At 41.0% G+C, this 20,172-nt stretch overlaps 1 protein-coding gene across 3 annotated transcripts; it reads left to right on the top strand.

The window, feature by feature from the left end:
- The first annotated feature begins 9,276 nt into the window (after window positions 1–9,276).
- SERPINB1 (serpin family B member 1) lies at window positions 9,277–18,542 on the top strand. Of its 3 annotated transcripts, none has more exons than XM_079146382.1 (7): window positions 9,277–9,487; window positions 10,715–10,890; window positions 12,625–12,762; window positions 13,532–13,649; window positions 15,420–15,562; window positions 15,734–15,901; window positions 17,437–18,542. In XM_079146382.1, exons 1-7 carry the CDS (start codon window positions 9,292–9,294, stop codon window positions 17,839–17,841), a joined length of 1,344 nt encoding a protein of 447 aa, XP_079002508.1. In that variant the 5' UTR covers window positions 9,277–9,291; the 3' UTR covers window positions 17,842–18,542. The 3 variants fall into 3 exon arrangements, with proteins under 3 accessions (XP_079002508.1, XP_079002510.1, XP_079002509.1); XM_079146384.1 differs by having other exon boundaries at window positions 9,405–9,513; XM_079146383.1 differs by lacking the exon at window positions 9,277–9,487 and adding an exon at window positions 9,769–9,805.
- Window positions 18,543–20,172: the final 1,630 nt, after the last annotated feature.

Here is a 20,172-nt window from a genome sequence, read left to right as displayed (position 1 = left end):
AAGGAAGATGAAGATGTAGAAGAAGACAATGATGATGAATAAGTTGGTTTTAATGCAGTTTTTTTTTTCTTCTCTATAAAGCATTTAAAACCCCGGTACACAACTCACTCCTTTTAAAGAAAAAAAAAAAGAAATGTAAGTCTGTGTAAGATTTGTTTTTAAGCTGTACCGTGTCTTTTTTTTTTTTTTTTTTTATATATAGTTAACACACTACTGAATGTGTCTTTAGATAGCCCTGTCCTGGTATCTATCAATAGCCACTAACCTTGTATGGGGGTTGTAAATTGGCATTTAAAGCAGGTTCTTATTGGTGCACAGCACAAATTAGTTATACATGGGAATGGTAGTTTTTCCATCTTCGGTTGTCTCTGATGCAGCTTACATGAAATAATTGTTGTTCTGTTAACTGGATATCACTCTGTAACTGCAAAAAAAAAAAAAAGTTGCAGCTGTTTTGTTACATTCTGAATGCTTCTAACTAAATACAATTTTTATTAGTATATATAAAAAAGAATACAAACAATAATAAATGCTAGAGAGAATGCGGAGAACAAGGAACACTTTTACACAACTGGTGGGATTGTAAATTAGTATATACAACTGGTGGGATTGTAAATTAGTACAATCACTATGGAAATTAGTATGGAGGTTCCTTAAACCATGAGCCAGCTATACAACTCAGTATTTATACTAAAGAATTAAAGTCATACTACAGGGATATGTGCATATTCATGTTTACAGCAGCACAATTCACAATAGCCAAACTGTGGAACCAGCCTAGGTGTCCTGGTTAAAGAAAATGTGGTATATATACACAGTGGAGTTTTATTCAGCTATAAAGAAAAAATGAAATTATGACATTCACAGGAAAATAGATGAAACCAGAGACCATTATGTTAAGTGAAATAAGCCAAACTCAGAAGACCAAGGGTCATATGTTTTCTTTCAAATGTGGAAGCTGGAGAGAAGAAAGTAAAAGAAAGGGCATGTGTGTGTGTGGGTAGGGGATTTCATGAAAATCAAAGTGAGATCAGCAGAGGAAGGAACAAGGTAGGAAAGTGGGGAGGAAGGGGGAAGCACTGGAGAGTGATGTTGACCAACATTATATTGTTATATTGTGTGCATGTATGAATATGTAACAGCAAATCCTGTCATTATGTATAACTATCATATAACAATTAAAAAAAGGATTGTATTGGTGAATATTAAGTTTGTGGTCAGTTAAACTCTTAGAATTCTTTTCTCATGGACCACTACTAAAATAGGCCTTCTAATTCTGGCATTTGCAAAACTGATTTTAAACTTAAATTTAAAATATTCACGTTCTCTTTATTATATCTCTTCACACATCAGCTAATGGAGTCCTTTTGAATCTTGATTCTAGCAAAGGCTTGCATCATTTGCAGATGTATTCTTTGTGCCTTTCTATTCCTTTATTGAACTTGGTTGTGCCAAAATAAGGCAGGCCCACACCAAAGGCAGAACCCCGTGGCAAACCTTGAGAGATTGCCCTCCCAAGTGAGTCATGCTTTGGGTCATTTCTATTGCAGGCTAACATTCCTTACTATAATATCATCCTGCCCTTGTTGATTTTGTCCTAAGAGGCTTTGGTAAATGCCTCTTTCTCAGTTCTGAATTCCAAAAGCAGATGCTTTGCACCATGGTTAAGCCATGAATGTCATTTTTAAAGTTGTACATTATAGTCAATTGTACTGAGAGCTAAACTCCTCCTCCTTGAACTTCAGTTCCACTTTCAAATATTTTCTAGAGAGAAATAAGGAACTTTAAAAATGGGATCTCATGAAAATAGGAGAACAGAAGAGTAGATCAGGGAGAGGGAAACAGAAAGGCAAGGAGAAATACTGGGGAATAAAATGGAACAAATTATGTGATGTACATATATGAATGTCACATTGAACCCCACTATTATATGTAACTATAATGCACGGATTTGTTTTAAAAAAAAATTAGAGTTATTCTATTCATTCATTTTGAAAGCTTTCTCTCCCTCTTACCCTTGTCAAGAAACTTTTCTAAGCACCATCATGTCTTCCATCCACATGGCTCAGTTTGTCCTAGGGTTAAAAAATCTTCATTTATTTGTTCAATAAAATTTATTAAACATCTTTCAGGTACCAAGTATTGTTCTAGATACTGGGATGTAGCAGTGACAGCTGGGTCAGAACCCTATTCTCCCGATGTCATGTCCTATGGAAGGAGATTGACAATTTCTGATGGTCACTGCCCTACAGAGCTAACAGGAAGTAACTTGGGCTGAGGGAAGCCCAGAAGCCAGGGAAGAACTCAAAGAAGAGGCACAAGATTAGAAGAAGGAGTTCATTTCCAGGAAGAGAAGAGAGAGAAACAGAGACCTTAAGGAAAGTAAGCATTTTTGAAAAGAGTTACTGTAAGGAAGCCTAGGAGAGGAGAGGGGAAGGAGAAAGGTGAGGTTAGAGGAAAGTTCAGGCTATTTACCTGCATATTTGTAAGAGAAAAATTAAATTATAGAATTTCAACTACCCTAGTAAGGAAAGGAGCCGCGAGCTTGATCAAAGATGAAAAATCTCTGGAATGTCGGGCATTCAGACATCTCACCAGAAGTGGGTGGTTTCTATTATACAGTGAGAATTATGTTTGTTATTATATGGTGAAATTCTGCCTCCTGGAGGACAAAACTATGTTATACACCTGAAATGTTGCACTGTTTGGCAGAAAGTAAAAGTTATAAAAGAAACCCTGAGAGGGTTTTGTACCCATTTCTGTTCCTAGCTATCTCAAAATGGCTTTGAAGAGTAAAGAAAAGTCTTTCAAAATGTTTGTAAGCGTTCTGAGTTTGTTTGAAGAATCAGATAAGTAAAGCACTTGCATCTTCATGATCTGGGAATAGGAAAAATAATTCAGAATGACAGTATTATGGTTTTAGTCACCTACGGTCAATTGTGGTCTGAAAATATTAAATGGAAAGTTCCAGAACTGCACCAGTCATAACTTGTTAATTGTGTGCCATGCTGAGTGTTGTGTGAACACACCATCCTACTCTGCCCTGCCAGGACATGAAACACCCCTTGTCCTGTGTACCCATGATGTATACACTGCTCACTTCTTAGTCACTTCACGGTCATCTCTGTTATCAGATCCACAGTGCTTGTATTGGGTTTGGTGGTATTTGCAGTTTCAGGTGTACTCCCCTGGGGGTCTTGGAACTTTTTTTTGCATGGATAAGGGAGATCACTGCAATTCAAGGCAGGGGATAATAAAGAAAACCCCTTAAAGATGGATACTTCTTTATATTACTACAGAACAAGATGGGTCATGAGGTGGGGTGGGATGGGGTAGTAATTTGGCAGTGCCCACACATTTCTCCTGAATGAGAGGGATATGGACAAAATTGTCTTCTTAAGAAGGGCCCTAGTAGATTCAGTATTTGGTGAGGGTGTTTTCTTATGGCAACATGGTGGAAAATTCAGAAAGAATGAATGCTGCATGTGGCAAAAGAGATGTGCCATGATCTGAATATGTCCCTTCAAAATTCATATGCTGAAATTTAATCACCAGTGTGATGGTAGAGGCAGGACCTTCAAGGAGGGTGGAACTATGGTTCTTATAAAAAGGCTTGAGGGGGTCCCATGGTCTCTTTATCTCTTCTGCCACGTGAGGACAGGTGTTCCTCCCTCCAAAAGATGCAGCAACAAGGCGCCATCTTGGAAGCAGATAGTAACCCTGCTTCCCACCCGATACCAATCCTGCAGGCGCCTTGATCCTGGACTTTCAGCCTCCAGAGCTGTGAGAACTAAATTTCTGAATTTACAAATTACCCACTTTCCTTCTATTTGCTTATAGCAGCACAAATAAAGACTAAAACCTGGTTTCAAATGTGGATCGTTGCTATATAACAAACATCTGAAAATGTGGCAGCAGTTTTGGAGCTGACCAATGGGCAGAGGCTGAAAGAGTTTGGAGTTATGTGCTAGAAAAAGTCAGGTTGCTGTGAAAGGAGCATTAAGGATGATTCTGGGAAGGACTAGAAGAGGAACGCTGAAGTGAGAGCCTAAGTCTCCTCAGTAATTATTTAAGTGGTTGTGATCAGAACGTTGGTAGAAATATGGACCATAAAGGCAACTCCAATCATACCTTAGATGGAAATGAAGAACAAGGTATTGCAAACTGGAGGAAAGGCCATCCTTGCTATAAAGTGGCAAAGAACTTGGCAAGATTACGTCCACACCCTAGCATTTTGTGGATGGCAGAACTTAAAAGCAATAAACTGAGATATTTGGTAGAAGAAACCTCAGAGTGAAATGTTGAAAGTCTTCCATTTCTCATAGTAAAATGTAAGATGAGGGCAACAAATTAAAGATAGAATTTATAATCAAAAGCAAAGTAAACTTGACGGATTTGGAAAATTCTCAGCCTGGCCATGTAAAGAAGAATGAAAAGGCGTGCTTGGGAGAGACCACTAACACTTGATAGAGATTAGTGTGATTAGAAGAGAGCCAGGTGCTATTCATCAAGACAGTACTAGACTGACCCCAAAGACATCTAGAGATTGTGGGTGCGACAACTCCCTTCACAGGCCCAGACCACCAGGGCACTGAGGGCATAATGGTTTCAAGGGAGGCCAGGCCAACCTGTAAACTTGACGGCATCCAGGTGTTTCAACCTCTGCAGGAGAGCAGCAGGCATGAGCTAGAGAGGCGTGGCTAATTCCACCTGCTTTTCAAAGGATACTTGAAGAGCCTTGAGTCCTAGGCAACAAACTGCCATAGAGGTGGGGCTACCAAAGTCTCCACTGAGCCCTACTGGAGCCACAGAATTGGGACCACTGCAGAGAATCCCCACTGGGGCAATGTTAGTGAAACTGAGAGGCAGGGTCACCCCCAAGACCCCAGAACTGCAGAGCAACCAACATACAATGGCATCCTGGGGAAACCACAGACACTAGATGGACTGCACCTACTCAAGGGATGGGGTGAAAACCCCTGGAGCCTTGGGCATCCAATCACTATGCCAGTGTGTCCAGACAGTGGAATGTGGGCTCATAGGAGATAATTCTCAAGCCACAAGATTTAATTTGTAGTGTGTGTGATGTTGGGTTTTGGACTTAATGTGTAACCTGTTATTCCTTTCTTCTTGCCTGTTGCTCCCATTTTGAATGGGAGTGTCTATCCTAAGTCTGTCCCACTCTTGTATTTTTTTTTCCACCCTTGTATTTTGAAAGTACATAATTTGTTGTATGAAGCATACTTTTGAGTCTTGCACATATCTAATTTAGGTGATACTAGGATAAATCGGGGCTTTGGGGGCTATTGAGGTGGAAAAATTTATTTTGTAAGGTGAGAAGGATATCATATTGGTCTGTTTTGTGGTTCTGTAACAAAATACCTGGGGCTGGGTAACTTTATGAAGGAAGGAAGTTTATTTAGCTCACAGTTCTTGAGGTTCAAAGTCCTGCACCTAATGATGGCCTTCATGCTGGCAGAACCCCTACACAGATAAGGTATCACATTGCAAGAGACAGGAGTGCCCATGTCTCTCTTCTAGTCTCTTTCCCTTGCCTATGAAGCCACCAGTATTCAATCATGGAGTTTCCATCCAGATGACTTTTTCTAATCCTAATCATATCCAAAGGCCCCACCTGTAAACACCGCAATTGAATGAAGTTTCTACCCTCCTAATACCTCACAGTGGGGATTTTATTTCCGTACCTGAATTCTTGGAGGACATATTCAATCCATATTAAATCAAAGCAGGCATAACTTTGAGCAGGCAGTAAGGGGTGGGATGCCATTGTTTGAATGTGTGTATTCCCTCCAAAATTCATGTTGAAACTTAATCCCCAATGTATTGAGAGATGGGGGTTTAAGTATTAAGAGATGGGGGTTTTTAGGGAGTGATTAGGTCCTGAGGGCTGCTCCCTTGAGAATGGGATTAGAACTCTTATGAAGGAGGCATCAACGAATGAATGGGTAAAGAAAATGTGGAATATATACACACAAAGGAGTTTTATTCAGCCGTAAAGAAAAATGAAAGTATGTCATTTGCAAGTATTTCATTCTGTAATGGACAGAATTAGAGAACCTTATGTTAAGCAAATAAGTCAAATCAGAAGGTGAAAGTTCTTATGTTTTCTTTCATTTGCAGAAGTTAGAGAGGAAAAGGGAAAGAAAGATGGGGAAAGATGTCAAGAAAATCAAAGGGAGATCAGTAGAGGAAAGGGACCAAGGGACGGAGGTGAAGAGGGAGAAAGTGCTGGGAAGGAATATTGACCAAATTATATTGATATATTGTGTATTATGTACATTTACAAATATGTAACAACAAATTCCATTTATATACACAACTATAGTGTAGCAATAAAAAATTGTGGGTTAAAAAAGAGTCATCAAATAGCATTCAGTCCCCTTTTACCCTTCTGCCTCCCACCACTGAGGACACAAAAACAAGGTGCCATCTTGGAAGCAGAGAGCAGCCCTCACCAGAAACCAAACCTGCTCATGCCTTGATCTTCCAGTCTCCAGAACCGTGAAAAATAAATCTCTGTTGTTTATAAACTTTCTAGCTGGAGGCATTTTGATATAGTAGTACAAATGGATTAAAATAGACAAATGTTACAGAATTCAACTATCAAAGAGAAATAGTACATTCAAGATCAGGCCCAGCAAAAACACCAAGGGACCAATAAGCTCCATGAAAAAATGGCCAGCTGATCAGAAAGAACCAAGTGACCCATAGGAGTACCATGGCTCATCATGCAGCTCCCAAGGGTCAAAGATGTAAAGGTGTGGTATGGTTTAGTGACAGCTCTGTGAAACTATGAGCAGATGGGATCCACCTGGCTGTGGTTGCTGTCTGGCCACTAGATGGCCATCTTTTGACTGAGACCAGACATAAATATTCTACTCAATGGGCCGAACTGCATGCAGTGCTGATGGCTACACAGGCCATCTAGCTCCATTGTCACCACCTCAGGAGCCATTGCCAGCAGCCAAGCCATCTTGATGGGAAAAGGGCTACTGAATGACTGGATATCAAAGGACCCCCCACTGTGGTAACAAGGACTATGGCAACAGTCTGCTACCTGAAAGTTACATGTATGTCACTCATATGGATGCTGGGACTACTATGGCCACCCTTGAGAAGAGCTTGTGTCATGTGTTTAGATAGCTCAAGGAAACTCACTGGAGTCAAGAACCATCCTTTACTGCCCCAGCAAAGGGTGCACCCGTGTGAAATGAAATGGGCTCTCTATGCGCCTGCCATCTGCAGGTTGATGGAAGGATGGAACAGCTGACTCACAGCCACTGAAGACAGGACATGAAGACAGCTGGCTAGAGGGTGATACTGTCTGACTAGGTCAGCAGGACACTGAACCAGCACTCCAGGGCAAGGGAAACCCAGCCCTGAAGAACATGCTGGGAAACACAGAGCTCGTGGAGGTGGAAGTGTGCGGGCGGCGCAGCCTCCTGGTGAACCTAGGTGTTCCCCACCACTCCTTAGTTTCTTCTTTAGAGTGCACATCCTGGGGGTGGTTTGTGGTTCAGGCTGCCGCAGTGACCCAGACAGGGCTCCCTGCCTCTCATCTGGAAGCCGTGGATGCCTTCTCTATGGGATCTTACTGGGTGGGAAATGGGACCAAGGAATGCCAGGGTGCTACAGTCCCTCCAGTGCTACCAGGGGTACTGATCCTCCTAGTTGGGGTGAACAACATTAATCAGACATGTCAAGTTTGTACGAATGAGACCTAGACTGTGGGACTAACAAATTACAGATTAGTTACTTTTGACTCAACCTTGGTACATGTGTTAGCTTGTTATTGCTGTGACCCAAAATTCCTGACAAGAACAACTTAAAGGAGGGGAAATAAATTCTCCCCCTTCCCCCACCCCCCACACAGTTTCAGAAGTTTCAATCCATGGTCAGCCAGATCCAAGGAAGAAACACAGCTGAAGGGTGTATCATGGCAGCCAGGAAGCAGAGGAAGAGGACATGGCCCAGAGGACTCATTCCCTCTAATTAGATTCCACCTTCTACAGCTTCCACCACTTCCCAACAATGTTATCAAATTATTAATCTGTCAATGGATTTATCCACTAATAGGTCAGAACCCTCGTGGTTCAACCACTTCCTATAAGTCCCTCCTCTGAACGCTGCTGTTCTGGGGAACAAGTTTTCAACACAGAAGCCTTTGGGGACATTTCAGATCCCAACAATAACAGTGCATGTATTAACTGATGTATGAAGATCAATTTCACCTCAAACGAACAATACATATATTGATTTAGGAAATGGTTTCGTTTTTATTTGATATAGACTGCACAATGTCAAAAGAAAAAAATCAGAGCAACATTTTCCTTAGTTTATGTGTCTTGATTTTTTAAAAAAATCCTTTCATTCCTGACTTTCTGATATTGAGGTGGTTCTCCAGTCTGTGGGAAAAGTGGCAAGGTTCCCAGCCAGGCCAGCATAATTTATTTTAATAAAATGTAAAACAATATACAATCTGGATGATTAGACTCTTTCTTGCCTTTTTTTTTTTTTTTTTTTTTTTTTTTCAAGCCATGGTACTTTTAAAATCACCTTTTCCAGGAATCTTTTTTGTCCCTTTCTAGAAAGAATTCTCAGAGTTGAAAAAGTTCACCAGCCCATTCACATGGTATGAGCCATGCTAACAAAGCAAACAAGATTTTTCTTCATGATGAGATTTGTAAGAAAACAGAGGTTTCATGAGCACAGAATTATTTCATACCCTCAAGCACTGTAAATTTTGGTGAAGTTTCATATCCAGACATTTAAAGGGGGAAGCAACCCCCCCCACACACACACACAAAAAAAGTTAAAAACAATTCAACCTTACTCATTCTAATTTGATATGGGGGGATATTAAAAAATTTATTATAATGTTATTCAAACAGCTGTAAGATGGCAGTGTAGTCATCCTGCCAGGGGATAGTTAGAGGCTGAACCAGCTTTTGGCACCCGAAAAACAGTGACATGGAAGACATTGTTTGGAACTAATTTTTTAATCCTATCCTGGAGGCCTCTCTTTCTCCTAAGCGAGAGGCCCCAAATTCCTCTTCTTTCCCACCCTCCAAACAATCCCTAGCATTTGGAGCCCACAGATGGGATTCAAAAGGGAATAGTTTGCCCTGTAAGAACTGACATGTTATATCATCTCAGTCATTCATACCTTAGTTAAAAAAAAAAAAAAAAATTACTGGTCTGCTAGAGATTTGGGACCGGCCTAGATGTGAGAGAAGTGCTGATTCCCTGAAGAGGCACTGCGTAGATCCCATGCAAACTTCTGCTCTTATCAAATCCTGGAAGCCTGGACTCAGGGCTGTCACCCCCGGAAAGCGCCGCTGCTCCGCCCGTGGCCTGCCGGGCCACGCTGACACTCCCCTTCCGCATACTATAAGGGCTGCAGCGGGCGTGAGCACTTCCCTCCCGCACGACTCATCCAGCCCGGAGCCCGGACGCCGCGCTGCTGGTAAGGCCGGGCGGGTGGCGCTGCAGGTAGGTGGCATGGGCGGGAGAGCCAGACTCAGCCTAGAGGTGCGTCCAGCTTCCGCCTACCTGAGCCCTCCGCGCCCATCAGCTCCAACAGTTCCCTGCGTCGCCTACCATGGCCTCCGGTGCCCGTCGGGCTCCCCACCGTGGTGACCACTCAGGATCCCCAGCGCCACACTGCGACCGCAATGGGGCACCCTGCCAGAATGGCCTGAAAAGAAGGGAGAGAGGACAGTGTTTTCCCGGTCAGATGCACGACTGAAAGCTGAGATCAGAATGTTTTCTACCTTTCCGCGCTGTGTGTGACGGTTTCCCGGCAGTTCCAGGGCTTGGTCACTAGTTGCAGGCAGGGAGAGGAGGGGGGCCTTGCTATTCCAGAAGTTACTTGTAGGCAGCAGTGAGAATAGGGCTTGGCACTCAGGCTAAGCAGCCAGCAGGGTTCTTCTTTGCCTGTACTTGGGTAAACAAAGGCTCTGAGAGTTAAGATTCAGATGGATAGGTGGGCAGCCAAACTGGAATTTCCCACCAGGGCCTCCCCATAGCAGATAGCACCTTATCTCTGATAGGAATGGAGGATGCTTGTCCCCACTCCCCTACTCTGCCCACTGACCCTGACTATGTTAGATTCTCAAATCCTCATTTCCTACACCAGCTCTGGGACACTTGACCTCTTATTTGCTGCTGAATCTCAAAAATGAGAATAATTATCTTATTATTTATATCTTTGCCAGAGTTTTGTTTTAATGCATGGCAGGTTGCTATGATTTTTCTAATAGAAATGTTCTTTCAGGGGAATGTAGTCAATGATTTATTGCCCAAATGAACAAGGGACTTGAACCAAAGAGACAGAAATGTGTATGCTCTCAAACTTAGTAGGCTGGAAGAACCCAGGGCTGATGGTCAGTTCAAGGCCACTGAGTGGACCTGGGCCCCTTGCCAGACTCACTTGTCTGCAAAGTCAGAGCAGGTTAGGACACTTTGATGCTGATCCTGTGCTTTTACCGAAGTCAGACTCCACCTTCATGTGCATGGGAGAGTGTTCAAGTCCTCTTGGGGAAAGGAAGAGGGTGGGGGAAAGGGACCAAAGTCCAGGTTCCAGAGTATTAAGGGATGGTTGGCACACATTGAGGAAGATACTAGGAAAGGAGGTGGCCTTATTTGCTGGTGTGGGTTGGGAACAATGTGGGGCCTCTGTTCTGTCTTAAAGGCTTCACCATGGAGCAACTGAGCACAGCAAACACTCTTTTCGCCTTGGACCTGTTCCTGGCCTTGAATGAAAATAATCCTACTGGAAACATCTTCATCTCGCCCTTCAGCATTTCATCTGCAATGGGCATGGTGTTCCTGGGGACCAGAGGCAATACTGCAGCACAGCTCTCCAAGGTCAGCAGAAAGAAAAATGGCTTGCTCTCCCTGCTGTCTCCCTGCTACAGTCTGTGCTAAACAGTTGCACCTTTGAGCTCTTGCAGTGTGTTTTTAAAATTGTGGGTTGGACTGTGTTCAACAGCTCTCCATGATGAGGTTTAGACTTTGAGAAAAACCACCAAAACAGTCCATCTGCCTGCAAGCTTTCATTCATCATCTTTACTGAGCACCTATTATGTGCCAGGCACATGTTTCTGTTTTCCTAAAGATATAGGAGTGAACAAAGCCAACAACAGTCCCTGCTGGGTGGTACTTCTATTCCAGGGAATACAACTTTGTCACATTTCCTGTAAGTCCTTTCATCTCCCCTGAGCTAGCAGTTTCTAGTTTTTGCTTTGCATGTGATGACTGGCTATTCATAAATACTACTTGTTATATAGTATCATTTTTGAGCATGAGAGTAATGAAACATGAGGAAGGCACTACAGTGAAGAAGTTGGTAGTGTTGCCTTTTTGTAGAGACAGGAGAAAAGACAACTGTGTGATCCCGAATTCCCAGGGCTTACCCCTGTGTCTTTCTCTGTGGGTTGGTGGCATAGCGGAAGGGCCCTGAAGGAAAAGGAGAACTGAGAAGCCCAGCAGCTTTAGGGGCAGGACCAAGCCTCTGGTGACATGGCAGGTCACTCTTTCGGAAAGAAAAGAAGCAGGGGTGGCTCTCTTCCTTGCCTTTCTTAATGGGTACGGAGGGGGTGTTCACACTTCGTGTCCTCTCAAGACCTAGAGAGGAGTGGTAAAAGTGGAGAATTTTCTAAGACACTTGCCACACTGCACCTGTTTTCAGGAAGGTGTAGCCCTGGGTTCAAGTCCAATGCTTCACCTACGGGGCTTCGATATGCACCACTGCAGATCTGAAAGCATCTTAAGGTTTTGTAAAAATTCACCCTTTTACAAAACCTGTAATGCCATTAGTTGTTTTTTTGCAGGGTTCTATCAGCTCCTATTCTGAGACCTCCCAGGGACTTTATAAACTCAGCGAGGAATAGTCTTAAGGTTTTCTGTTCCCACTTTCACTGAAGCAGTTGGATCTTTAGCAACAAAGCAAACACCACAGATCTCCGAGAGTAATCTGGACTTTGGATGCCGTGTGGTTTGTTCTTTGTGTCTTCTTCAAATGAGGAACCAGCCCAGGCCTCATAAAACCATAAAGGTCTCTTGATTTGTAACTGACCCACAGGGAATTAAACTTCTGCCAGAATGTTAACTTTTAGAAAGTAATTTTTAAATAAGTGAATTATGGATGCTAATAGGTTCATCAAAGGAAAAGGTCTCAATTTGTAATATTTTTGTAGTCTGACACAAAGGATGATTCTTATCTTTACTGGATATTCCTGAGAAGTTTCAGTAAAATATGAATATTAAAACTATAAACATTCCATTTAGAACTTTCTTTGGGGAAAAAAAAAGCAGACATGTAAATATTTAATGTATTAACCATTCACATTTGTGGAACCTTAACTGTAACAAAAAAGGATGTAAAAGTTGTTTTTAATGCAGTTATTATACCTCACCAAGTCACAAATTTTGGATTCCCTATGTTTTGTTCTCCTATGCCAAGTTAATAAAGTATTGGGTTGGGTATCATCAATAATTGGGGATAAAAACAGAAATTCAGTTTGATGGAAGCAAACACCATAGAATCACTTTACAATTTCAAAACAAATGGTGGCAGAAAGAATATTTTCTTTATTTTAGGCTTTTCATTTTGATATGGTTGAGGACATTCATTCAAGATTTCAGAGCCTGAATGCAGAAATGAACAAACATGGAGCCTCCTATATCCTGAAACTTGCAAATAGGTTATATGGAGAGAAAACCTACAACTTCCTCCCTGTAAGTACTTTGTACTTCGTATTCTAAAACGCCACCAGACAGTGCAGATTTTTTTCCAGCACAATCGAGTCAGTTTTAATATTTACTGACGTTTATACAAACAATACGGAATGAAAACACGGCAAACAGCACTCCCATTACCTAATGTGGTGGTTTTGTATTATAGCCTTTGCAATGAAGAGATCACTCTGGATGTTTGATTGAAGCGGGAGCGAATCCCATGATTCACTTCTTAGTACAATCAGTATTCGCTTATTTATGACAACATTAGTCCAGTGTTTGAAAAGAATTGTTATGCTGTACATAAAACCCAAAGTATAAGGGTCAGGGGCTCATACCTGTAATCCCAGCTCCTTGGGAGACTGAGGCAGCAGGATTGTAAGTTTGAGGCCACTCTGGGCAACTTTTTTATTTTTCAAAATAAAAATTTCACAAAAGGACGAAGGATGTGACTCAGTAAGACAGTATTTGTCTAGCACTTGTGAGACCCTGGGTGGAATCCCCAATACTGGAGAAAAAAAAAAAAAAAAACTGTGTTAAACTTTCTACTACTATACTGCTGTACCCTTAATGGTTAAGGTGGGGCTGGGTACTTAAGATAGTAAATTAAATGTTATGTGTTTTTTACTACAATTTTTAAAAAAGCATTCATGTTACAATGAATTGTAGTCTTTTAGGACTATTTCTGTTGCTTTTCAAGATTTTAGAAAACCACTCTGTATGTAGTAGGAGTGATTCATCTTTTTTTTTTTTTTTTTTTTTTTAATAGAAGTTCTTGGCTTCAACTCAGGAAAAGTATGGTGCTGACTTGGCTGGTGTGGATTTTCAAAATGCCTCTGAGGATGCAAGAAAGGGCATAAACCAGTGGGTCAAAGGTCAAACAGAAGGTGAGAGATCTGCAGCATGGAATCTGTGTTAGCTTTCTTTGTTCAAATGACAAACACCTGAGAGTAACAGCTTATAGAAAAGAAAGGGTTTATTTTGGCTCACATTTTTGGAGGTTTCAATCCTTGGCTGATTGGCCCTGTAGCTTTGGGCCTGTGGCAGCACAGAACAGCATGGTGGGAAGTGTGACAGAGGAGGGCACATGGCCAGATAGAAAAAGAAAGAGGAGGAAACAAGAAACAGGAAGAGGAGCTGGGGTTGCAGCTCAGTAGAGACCACTTGCCTAACATGTGCAAGGCCCTGGTTTCATCCCTAGTACCACAAAAGAAAAAAAAAAAAAAAAAGGAGGATGAGACTGGCATCCTAGTATCCCACAATCCTTTGAGGTTTTTAAAAATATAGATATATTTTAGTTGTGTATTTTTTAATATGTATATTTTTATTTTATTTATTTATTTTTTTGTGGTGCTGAGGATCGAACCCAGTGCCTCAAACATGCTAGGCAAGCACTCTACCACTGATCTACAACCCCAGCCCCGCTTTGAGTTTTGAGGGGCACACTCCCAATGACTTAAAGACCTTCCACTAGGCCCCACCTCATAAGTATTCCACACCTCCCAATATCCTTGAAGGCTTGGGACCAACTTTCAACACATAGGCCTTTGGGGGGTACTTATCCAAACCATGGCAGAATCATTAGGTATAGGTTCTTTCCCTCCATCCACCTTCCTCATATGCATCTTATTTCCTCTTGCTCCCATTACCTCCCAAATCCTGAACTGTATACCCCATATGTGAATTCTGGGCTGCTTTCAGAAGTCAGAAATTCATCAAAGGAGAAAGGTAGACCTGATTTAACAGATGCAGAACTAATGAAGAAATAACTTCTTCCTGTAAGTTTCTCAAAATTACATTTTAAAATTAAAACCAACATTAATGCAGAATAAAAGGAATAAAATGCCTGCCCAAAGTTAGCTAATGCCCATATAAAAAGAAACAATGTGGAATTTCATGGAATACATGAAATCAGTATTCACAAACTGCTGCCATCATAAAGATGCTTTGCAAACATCTAATCCGGTGGTGGTGGGTTAGGACTCAGTTTATCTATCTTCATGCCTCTCTTTTCTAACATACTGTGTGTCCATGAATGCTGAGAACATGTGTCTTATATTACAGTTGTTCTGGCTCCTCTGGGTGGAATCTGTTTCAGTGGAGTGATTATTCTACTGTTTGGATATTTGTTAAAATCTTTTTTTGGTAAGGGTAGGCCTCTACTTGGGAGATTTGAAGAAGGGGTGAGTGACCAAAAACACTTCTGTGAAGGAATTTTTTTTTTAACTGTAAAAACATAGCCATTCATAAAATAACTGATTGCTTACACACCATCCAGGAAAGGAGAGTTTTCTTGTTTTCAGGTTTGGAGCACACTTGACTTGTTTTAATGGTTTCTAAAAACAAATTATATTTGAGGTGCTGGAGATAGACCCCAGGGCTCGTGCATGCTGATCATGTGTTAAACCACTGAACTACACTCCCAGCCCTCACATTTGACTTGTTTTAAAAGTGTTTTGCATGCCATCCTGGTCTGCCTTTCAAGTTGGTTTATTGAAAGTAGAAACATACCAGTCAGGCTTACTTAACTAACACTGTGTTAAAGAAAAATTCAGTAGAACGTACATATTTGAATTCCATTTTAGGGCTAATAAATTGTCAGTTCAAAGTTGCAATTCCAATATGGAGCTTTCAAAAAATTTGCTTTATTTTTTCAGGGAAAATTCCAGAACTGTTGGCTCCAGGTGTGGTTGATAATATGACTAAACTCGTGCTAGTGAATGCCATCTACTTCAAGGGAAACTGGCAGGAGAAATTCATGAAAAAATCCACAACTGATGAACCGTTCAGACTGAATAAGGTCAGGTGATGTAACAGTCCCCAGGTTGTTCTTTTCTGGGAGGGTGTTGAATTCGTGGCCTCTCTAAGCTCATACTGTACCACTGAGCTATGCACCCAGCCTCCAAATTACTCTTTACTCTAAAAGAACACAGAGAACAATTTAATTGATTTTTTTTCCTTAACTGTTCAGAAAGACACAAAAATAGTGAAGATGATGTCTCAGAAGAAAAGATTTCCATATGGCTACATCCAGGATCTTAAGTGTCGGGTGCTGGAACTGCCTTACCAAGGCCAGGAGCTCAGCATGATTATTCTGCTGCCAGATGATATTGAGGATGAGTCCACAGGTCTGAAGAAGGTAACTGACTCCCCATGATTTGTGTTTCCTTTTGCTATATTGATTTTTCCTATGTCTTTACTACATGATGGGTGCTTGTTATGTGTTCACTGGCTTTACCTGAACATTCCTGTCCACTACTTTGCCCTGCATTTATCATCATCATCAACATCATCTTCCTCACTGTTATTGTTATTTTTCAGTACCAGAGATCAAACCCAGGGCCCTGCAAATGCTAAACAAGCCTTCTACCACATGAGCTACTAGCCCAGAAGCCCTAAGTTTAAAATTTCAAGATGCCCAACTACTTCCAGTGACAGTTGTGATGGGAAAATCTAAATATTTATACTAAATGTCACTTTGGTTAGTGGCAACTCATGGGAAGTCTCTTGACTTAACCTTAGAGGAAACTACAGTAAGATGAGGAAAAAGATTTTAAAACCCAGACATTTTAGGCTACAGCTTTATCCTATTAGCATACCATCTACTTTCATCACAGTTCACATGGATGATAGTTCTCTACATCATAGGGAAGATTCATGTGCCATGTTGGCTTTAACTAATATAAACTTGCATGATGTTTTCATTATATGTAATTTAAAGGACAGGGCATCTCTTTCCAGAGTTATAAATAAGCAAAATTGTGAAGATTGAAGTTTTTCTTCAGTGTCCTTAGCCTGCTGTGTGATTTGTCTCTACTCAACTAAACTTGCTATCAGGAAGAGTTAGTTATTGCAAAATCTCCTTTAGATGTATTTCCAAATCTGTCTTTTCTGATTGCAAAGTGTAAGTCTCCAGTTTCATGAAAGGAATTATCAGCATCACTAGGACAAGTAGAAAGATGGTTCTGTTCTAGTCCAATAGTACTAGTAGTAGTAATACTACTACTACTAATAATAATGATAATGTTAATACTTGACATTATATAGCACTTATCATGTGCCAAGCACTTTGTAGACATCACCGCAGTGTTCACAACAATGCTATAAGATAGGTGCAATTATTACCCCCATTTTCAATTAGGAATTCAGTCCAATGCATCATCTACCTTTTGAATTTTTACCTACTAGCCAAAGTTATTACAGATTACCTCCACTCCAGATTTACAAATTGCTACAGGTCCAGTGGCTTTCAGAGTAATAGAATAAACCTTTAAATTTTTTCCTTGTACTACTCAACTAATTAGGGTAACAAAAACTATCATGGTCTATCACAGTGATCCAGTGTGGTAGGGATTTAGTACATCCTGACGATAGAGGGATGAACAGATAGGAGGATGGACAGAGAGTGGATGAATGGGTATGTGGATGGATAGATGATGGCCCCAGTGTCCAAAGTCCTATACTTGGACCCTTGATGACTTAGAACATAGCTCTGTTCTGTTCCACCAATGCCAGACAAGAATTAAATTCTCTAAATGGAATCCGTTTTGGCACAAAATGTGAAGGAAACCTATTAGCAATTGTTATTGTGGATCCATTCATTTAAATCAGGCTTTATTACTTTACTTCATGAAATCAATTTCACCTCTTCTTTTCTCCTTACTCTAATTCCAGATTGAGAAACAATTGACTTTGGAAAAGCTGCATGAGTGGACCAAACCTGAGAATCTGGATACCATTGAGGTCAACGTCAAATTGCCCAGGTTTAAACTGGAAGAGAGCTACATTCTCAACTCCGACCTCGCCCGCCTGGGTGTGCAGGATCTCTTTAATAGTAGCAAAGCTGATCTATCTGGCATGTCAGGAGCTGGAGATCTTTTTATATCAAAAATTGTCCACAAGTCCTTTGTGGAAGTGAATGAAGAGGGTACGGAGGCCTCAGCGGCCACAGCAGGAGCTGTCACCTTCTGCATGTTGATGTCAGAGGAAGATTTCAAGGCCGACCATCCATTCCTTTTCTTTATTCGACACAACCCTACAGATAGCATTATATTCTTTGGCAGATATTCTTCCCCTTAGATGAAAGACACTTTGGAAATACAAGGTTAAGTTTAGAGCTTTATTCCCTGAGATTTTCAATGGTGACAATTTTCATTTCTCCTTACCAATAAAACTATTGAGAAACAAATCTTTAATTTCATTTGTTAAGGTCAGTCCTATTGACTTTTTATACCCATGACATGTTGGCCTGGGTATCTGTTCTTTTACATTAATGAAAATCCACTGATTGCTTTCGAGTGCAGCAAGTTTAAGAGGAAAATAAAAAAGAAACACATCAGATGTGTAGATAGGTTCTGGACAATGTAATAATCTAGGCAATTTCCATCCTCTCCTAATAGCCATGGGAAAATGTGACTTTTCCAAAGTCAATCTGCAATTTGAACAAAAATAGAAAAATAAGAACGATATGAAATCAGTTTTATTATAAGTGAAGTAATATAGCACTATTTAAATGAATGAATGGACCCACAATAATGACTAGTTTATCTGTTGTGACATGAAAACATGTCATTTATTTGGAAGCCATGCTAGACAGCTCCCCTGACTGCTGAAAGGAGGAATAGAAATATAGGTGAATACCCCAATAAAGAGCCCAAGTTATGAAGACTAACTTGCCTTCTCTCATGTTTCTGTCCTTTTATTCTGTAGAATGAGTATTCTGTTACAACCCTTTAGTGTTTAAGCTCTTCAATTAAAGGGTCACCTGGTCATAAACTGCACCCCTTTTTGGTTTTCCTTTATGTATGATTTGTAGTTCACATGGGTTCACATGGAGCCAAGAAGTGGGTGTCTAATGATCAAAGATGATGAGAGACTACAAAAAGAAAACAGTGAGAAAAACTGCCAAGCGAACCACACGTGCAAAGTTCTCAGTGTTAACCAGCCTCTCGTGTGTTGTTTGACAAGGGCTCTTGACTTCCATCTCATCTGTTGTTATGGTGATAGATGACTGTGTGCAGCGGGAGGAAGAGAGATGGGATGTGGACTCTTGGGTTACCTTGAACCTTCATCTAGTGTGAAATGCTGCATTTTCTCGCTTGCACAAGGCTTGTGGACATTGTGAGTTAATAAGATTTTCTCAAGTTCTGCAAGCCAGACTGCACTCAGTGCTCTTCTTGTTTCTCCTGATGTCCGACAAGCCAGGGCTACACAACGGAGTTCTTGGCCTGACAACATTGATGCTAGTGAGAGACTTCACGGATTCTTAAAAAATTGTTAGCAAATCGCTTGCCAGTAAGTTTTCCTTCCTTTCTTGGTCTCTTTTTCCTTCCCCCTAAAACACTTACTAGTACCTACCATATTCCAGGTTCTCTTAGCTCTGGGGGGTGGGTAGGGGGGAGTAATGGTCACTGTCTTCTATAACTCTTCTCTCTTTTTGCACCTTCACTATAGTTTAGATCTGAAATGTCCCAAAGGTCCATGTCCAGGCTTGGTGGCCAGGCTGGCGTCATTGGGAGGTGATTGAACATTCAACAAGTGGGACCTAGAGGGATGTCTTTAGATTTTTGGAGGAGTGCCCTCAAAGGGGACAGTGGCAGCCCATCTCTTGTTTTTTCTTTCTTTTACTTCTAGTTATAAGGTGAATGGTGCTGTTCTGCCATACACTCCTTGCCACTGCTAACCAGCATCTGCTCCCCCAGTGGCAGAAAAGAAATGACTTTGTGTGGTCATGAACTGGATTTTCTGAAATTGAGCCCAAATAACCTTTTCTCTTTATAAGTTGATTATCTTAGGCATTTATTATAGTAACGCAAGCTGATTAAAACATTCCTCATGCTAAAATCCACTCTATGATTTTACTCTGAATGGTGTTAATCATGTAAAAACTGAATTCCAGGAGCCCATGTAACCTTGCTCAAATCCTTCTGTTTACATATGAGAGAACAGATCCATGGGCTGTAAGTTAATTGTTTAAGATCAAACAATATTTAAGTTTCAGAGCAGAGACTAAAATTCAATTCATATTTTATGTGACAAAATCTAATTCTTAATACGATGAGCTAATTAATGCAGGCCCCTGGAGACAATTAACCTAATAAGATAAGAATCAGCCCAAAACCAAGGGAGCGCTAACAGGATGGTGAAAGTTATTGGACCATGATCCAAATGGAATTGGAAATCTAGGGAGGCAAATCTGGAAGTCAAGTCCACTTATACCCTAGTGGCATTTGTAGTCCAAAAGAAATAAATGAGAACTGAATCATGGATTTTGACCATGTTCAAGGCTAGGTAGACAAACAGAATTTGGCTCTGTCAGGAGTGGGCGCCTCATCTACCTCCTCTGCTTTTGAGCAGCTTGAAAGCTGTGCTTGAAGATTATGAGTGAAAAAGCTCAAAAAGCAGCCCAGA

Source organism: Sciurus vulgaris (assembly GCF_902686455.1).
Source record: "Sciurus vulgaris genome assembly, chromosome: 7".
Classification (NCBI taxonomy): Eukaryota; Metazoa; Chordata; class Mammalia; order Rodentia; family Sciuridae; genus Sciurus; species Sciurus vulgaris.
The sequence above is the reverse complement of the archived record's forward strand: the minus strand, read 5'-3'. Positions and strand labels throughout refer to the sequence as shown.